Source organism: Antedon bifida, chromosome 8 (assembly GCF_963402885.1).
Source record: "Antedon bifida chromosome 8, ecAntBifi1.1, whole genome shotgun sequence".
NCBI lineage: Eukaryota > Metazoa > Echinodermata > Crinoidea > Comatulida > Antedonidae > Antedon > Antedon bifida.
In genome coordinates, this window is record NC_136233.1 from 7,893,427 (window position 1) to 7,900,034 (window position 6,608).

General features: G+C 35.6%; 1 protein-coding gene across 1 annotated transcript; it reads right to left on the reverse strand.

The window, feature by feature from the left end:
- Nucleotides 1-2,390: 2,390 nt before the first annotated feature.
- On the reverse strand, nt 2,391-4,318 carry LOC144850613 (lectin BRA-3-like). Its single transcript, XM_078707939.1, has 4 exons — nt 4,238-4,318; nt 3,679-3,936; nt 3,286-3,414; nt 2,391-2,979 (listed from the first exon to the last, which is right to left on the reverse strand). The coding sequence occupies exons 1-4, from the start codon at nt 4,311-4,313 to the stop codon at nt 2,693-2,695; spliced, it is 750 nt and encodes a 249-aa protein (XP_078564065.1). The 5' UTR covers nt 4,314-4,318; the 3' UTR covers nt 2,391-2,692.
- Between the last annotated feature and the right edge of the window lie 2,290 nt (nt 4,319-6,608).

Consider the following 6,608-nt stretch of genomic DNA (forward strand, 5'->3'; position numbering starts at 1 on the left):
ATTCTTGGCGCCGGATGCCCACTGCCAAACACCCTCAACGTCTATGTCGTTGAATCCAATCCACCGCTCACAAGGACCACCACTACTACTATTGCTGCTGCAGTATTTCTCAACTATGAACTTATGTTTTTCTTCTGTATTCACAGTCGCTAAACTTGCCAGTTTGTCCTTGCATACTTCAAGAGAATCAAACCAGTTGAGAGGGTTCTGAAATAATCTGTAGCATTTGCGACCAAAAGGTTGCCACAGATCCGAAAAAATAGCAACTGTGATAGAATGAAATATTTTATTTTTTTTTTAAATATTTTTATAAAATGCTTGCTTGAAATACATGTTTAGGTAGGGTTAATAGGGAGGTTTCGCAACCTTACGAATACGATAACGAAAACGGATACGTCACACATTTGTGAAACTTTTGAGCTGATCCCCAATTCATATTCGTAAAGCGTATTCGTGTTGACGAATATCACCAGTCATATTCGTAACTACAAAACGAGTATAGTTTTTGATCTATTTTGCACATTCTGAATTTGAATCAGGAACGATTCATGATTATAATATAATTATAGATTTATTGAAAGTAATTTACTAAAGTAATTTACTAAAATGCTAGGTCAATTTTGATAAATAGCAGTTTTTAAAGTCCTCACTCGCTTTGATGTTACGCTAGGCCTAGGCAGCCAAGCACCAAGCAACACGTACACGCGCTTCGCTCAAATTTACCGCAGTCATATTTTGGACGGCGCCCTGAATATTTCGTTGCCATGCGAAACAGATTTTTACTGGCTTACGAAAACGAATACGTGTGCGTGACGTATCCGTTTTCGTTATCGTATTCGTAAGATTGCGAAACCTCTCTAATAAGAAAGAGAATCTCTGGATTTCGTTTCTATAATCCTACTTGTTCATGTTCCGGTTAAGTTACACCAAATAACTAACTTATAAATAACTTATTCAGATGGTGTAATGGAAGAATTGGACCTAGATATCTGAGATGTAATTTAATACAAAAGAAATTTGGGTTTGCAACGCAAACACCGAGCGTTAACTACAAGAGAACGTACTCACCGTCCGTGCTGCTCGATACAAGAGAAGTAACAGGCGTAAAAATAGTCATAAACGTAAACGTTTTAGAGAGGTTTCGCAATCTTACGAATACGATAACGAAAACGGATACGTCACGCACACGTATTCGTTTTCGTAAGCCAGTAAAAATCTGTTTCGCATGGCAACGAAATATTGAGGGCGCCTTCCAAAATATGACTGCGGTAAATTTGAGCGAAGCGCGTGTACGTGTTGCTTGGTGCTTGGCTGCCTAGGCCTAGCGTAACATCAAAGCGAGTGAGGACTTTAAAAACTGCTATTTATCAAAATTGACCTAGCATTTTAGTAAATTACTTTAGTAAATTACTTTCAATAAATCTATAATTATATTATAATCATGAATCGTTCCTGTGCAAAATAGATCAAAAACTATACTCGTTTTGTAGTTAGGAATATGACTGGTGATATTCGTCAACACGAATACGTTTTACGAATATGAATTGGGGATCAGCTCAAAAGTTTCACAAATGTGTGACGTATCCGTTTTCGTTATCGTAAGGTTGCGAAACCTCCCTATTATCATGTTGATGATTCAGGAACAGTTTTACCGACTATAACGACAATGTATCGTTCGTAAACGAACTGAAAATAAATCCAGTTTTTAAGCGTATTTTTAATGGAAATATTTTTACTCTTTAAGACTGATGATAATTAATATTTTATTTGTATCCAAATTTCTGTTGTTTACTCAGGTCGAGACAAAAGTTACGAACATTGAATAATTCATAACACATTTTATATATATACCAATAACTGACAAATACGTGATTCGAATGCAAATTATAAGATAAAAAATGTATTTTTTTTATGATTGACGTAGGCCTATGCGTACACAAATGCAAATTATTAGACGAAACTGTTTTGACACAAACACGTACAATTCCTAATGGTTTATAATTTATGAACTCTATCTTATTAATTAATTATTAAACATACTTGAGGTGGCATCAAGGAACGTACAATACAAATAGACGTCGGGTAATATGAAGTGAAAGTGACATACGCAACAGGAACCATCAGAGCAAACGGAACTAGATGATCGGCGGGGTGCGATGTATGATGGGCGGGGTGCGATGTATGATGGGCGGGGTGCGATGTATGATGGGCGGGGTGCGATGTACTATGTCCGCAGTGGAATATAATAACTAACGATCGAGACTACATCATAAGCATACATGAATTAGCCAGTACCATTGGTAAATTCCATGATACAGGCTTCACATGTGATACACATGATATCATGTGACGGAATTTGTCAGTAGACAGTTGGATGGAATCGGAAAACCAAACAAGGAACTCCAAACAAATCCCCACTATTTTAGCCTGCGACAAGTAGCAAGTTAATCAACAAACCCACAATAAACGACACCCAATGTTATAATTATGTCTTTATTATTGGTTAAACATTTATATTTTTTCTATTTTCATTCAATGTTTTCCAAGTATAATTCGTCTGGTTAAGTTTAAGAGGATATTCCTGTTTGGTATTCTATTTCAGACACCGAATACATTTACGAAAACACATTAAGAACTCTAATAATTCGATCTTATAGGCCTGTATCTAGTTATCATATTTTATATTTAAATACTATATTATGATAAACATATGACAACCATCGTGAGATTCATACTGCGCATGTCCTCCTTCACTCCGGAGGACGTCACATGTCAGTGTGTTTGTCGATGTACTCCGAACCTGAAACACAGTGCAATGTTCGATTGAAATGCAATGACGAAAGCAATCAACCCGACTACGAACAGTCGTCGAACTTCTCAGTGTCAGGTCAGCTAATTCACTTTCCTTCAAGCAGGCTGGGCTACCGTTGCGTCCATAGATTTGTTTCGATGTACGCATATGCTTCTCTGAACATAGGCCTAATTTAAATAATAAGAAACAAACAAGTATACAGGCCTATTAAATAAAAAATGTGTAACAAACGACATGCTTCTCTACATAAGGTCAGGTGAACAACGGTTTGCACAACCAAAGAACTGAATTTCAAAAGATTCTTTGATCGCTAACCTTTTTTGGTTTTTGTTTGACCATTTTTTGTCCAACACCCCCACCCCCTGTATTTTTTATAGAAAATGCTCCATCGTATTTAAGTGTAAAATTCAACAGCATTCCTTTTAGGGGTTTTAAACAAAAATAGAAACTAATCAAATTAATCATTTCTCTACCTTTCTCGCAAATAAAGTTGTAAGATCCATAAAAACAGTGACGATCCCACCATGATGACACAATCTGCGTTGTTCCTATACCGTCACTAACGAACGCATCTATGTTATTTGGCATCATGGGGTGCCACACTGTGAATAAATAAGATCATGAAACAATAAATTAATTTGTGTTATTGTTAAAACTCAATATCAAAGAAGACAACACAAAAAAAACCCACTAAAAATGTAAACATCTAGAGGCCACCCTTGACCCCTGCCCAACAACAACACACTCAAGATCAAAAATGACCGTGATTCAAGGATTGATGGTACCAACCTGCTTGAATGATATTTACACAAACATTACCAAACAAATTATAAACATTTAGAAATCAATATTATTACAGTACGTACTAATAAAATTGTTATCGTCAGCTCCAGATGCCCACTTCCAAACGCCTTCAACGTCTATGTCGTTAAACCCAATCCAGGCATTGCAGCTACCGCTACACATTTCAGATATAAACGTCTGTTTTTCTTCTGTATTCACAGTCGCTAAACTTCCCTGATAGCCTTTACATACTTCAAGAGAATCAAACAAATTGAGAGAATTCTCAAATATTCTGTAGCATTTGCGACCAAAAGGATGCCACAGATCCGGACAAACAGCACCTATGATATGATTTAAACAGTTTATTTGTTGTTTTTTTCTTTAATAAAATATTGGTTGCTTGAAATAAACGTTCGTAGGAGATTTAAAATGCCTTATTCGAATGCTAAATGGAGGAATTGGGCCTATAGATATCCGAGATGTAGTCATTATAAAAGAAATCCGGTGCCGAGAAAGAAAAACTTGGTTCTATACCTTAATAACTATGGAGTGTGTCTATAAGAGAACTACATGGCTCAGGCATTCAACAACAAATAAAGCTTCTGTATCGTAATTTCATTTCTTTATACGTAACGTACTCACCGTTTGTGCTGCTTGATACGAGAGAAGTAACAAGCGTAAAAATAATCAAAAACGTAAACGTTATTTTGATCTTCATTTCGATAGATGACTCTGGAACAGTTTTACGAAAGTGTACCTCTGAAAACAAAATGTGAATAAATAAATTCGCTTACAAAGCGTATTTTTAATGGATAGTTTACGCTTCAATTCGCATAATATATTTTTTTGATAATCATAAAAATTGTATTATCTTGTTTGAGTCGGGTCGAGACAAAAGTTACCAACATTAAGTAAATTAAAACACATTTTGTATACCCATAACTGGGTAATATACGTGACTCGAATATAAATTAGAACATACAAAAAGAAATTTATCAATATTTAGTAGAATATTTTAATTCAAGTGTACTTAAACAACTTGTTTATTATACATACCTGGACAGTATGCCATCCGGTAACTTAATATGAGAATTGAATAGACGTCGGATACTTCAAAGTGAAGGTTACATCGACGAATTCTAATTTTCTCTTCCATCCTTAATTCACCGTCACGATGTACCCAGGAAACGCTTTTCTGCTAATTAACGACCGAAACGAAGGATGACGCAAACCGTACGTCAACATAGTTTTTGCGACGCGTTCAATTCAGGAAAAACATTCGGACATTTCATTTACAGAAAAAAAAAATTGATTTTGTACCAATGGATATTTTATTAATTCTTTTATTCAATATACCATTTGACAGAAAAAAGGGGTTGTTGAATGGAGGTAATTCTCCACGTTTGCAGGGGTGGGAGAGGGGGTTTATTCAGAAGGGAGGGTAGGTCGTTGAACTCATAGTAGGCCTATAGGCCTACGCCTACCAAATCGTAATCAGTCCGATTGGAAATATTTCAGACACAAAGCAGATTTTCTGGGAGATGTCAGGGAATAAAAGGTGAAGATCAGGAATGCAAAGAAACAAATTGTAGGCCTATTGCTTACAAGTATAAAAGCCAGAATGTTTGTTATTCTTACATAATTAATACAACAGATAACATTAGCGATTCTACTGTGGTACATAAATTATGTTACGTTCAAGCAGCGACTCTAATTAAATATATACAATATATTGGTTTTATATACAATGTCATTACAACCCATACATAGATCAACTATTTTTGCATAAATTACCAACGGCTCTTGTGTGCGCATGTCGTCACAGCGAGAGTGCTTGTATCTTAGCGAAGGCCTAAATGTCTAACTCTACGTAAACACATTAAGAAAACTGGTGCATTCTATCACCACTTCGAAAGTATAGGTTTGTATTGTAAACAATGTAAAATGGTTTAAATTTATATGTTACTATATTATGATAAACATGACAACCATCGTGTCTAGATTCATACTGCGCATGCTCTCCTTCACTCCGAAGGACGTCACATATCGTGGGCCTAGAGTCAGAACTGTCTATGTCCAAAACTGACGTTTTGAGAAAAAGAGGTTTCAAAGTTTGATTATGTCTTACAAATCAAAAAATCTAGGCTAAACAATAATACTCAAGAATTATGTTACTAATACTCAGTCAAAGTTGATGTTTGGGCCTCATACTTGTTCTTCCCTTGGGTGGGCCAAAAATCATCAAAAAATGGACATAACCAGTTCTGGTCGAAAAAAAAAATAACACAATGGACATAGTCAGTCAGACATAGTACTATTTTGGTTCATTTAAATAACAAAAATTCAACAAAGAAGTGAGAAACAACTTGAAAATGATAATACGGAAGAGACAGCATGGACATCACCGCTGCATAAAGGAATCCAATGTAAAAGATATGTCTATGTCCCACAAAAATTTAAAAAAATCATGCCAGAACTGACCATGTCCCAACATAGACAGTTCTGGCATAAATCAAAATCATATATATGGACATAGACTTAATTTACTTTGTCTAACGCCCCCTATTTTGAAGGGAGTGGACCTAGTCACTTCTGGCAGAGAAAGTATATCCAAGAACATAACTAATAGAGGGTCTAACTCATTTTTGCTCAAATTGGATATAGACAGGTTTGGCACTAAGCCCACGATATATCAGATCAGAAATATATATATTTGTCGATGTACTCCGAACCTGAAACACAGTGCAATGTTCGATTGAAATGCAAAGACGAAAGCAATCAACCCGACTACGAACAGTCGTCGAACTTCTCAGTGTCAGGTCAGCTAACTCACTTTCCTTCAAGCAGGCTGGCCTGTTGCGTCCATAGATTTATTTCGATGTGTAATATGTCTCTCTGAATATAATTAAAATAACGGGAACAAAAAAGTACAATACAGTATGGGCCTAAATAAAATAAGATGTTTATCAAAAGACATGCTTCCCTATATAAACAATGTATATTATTATTATAA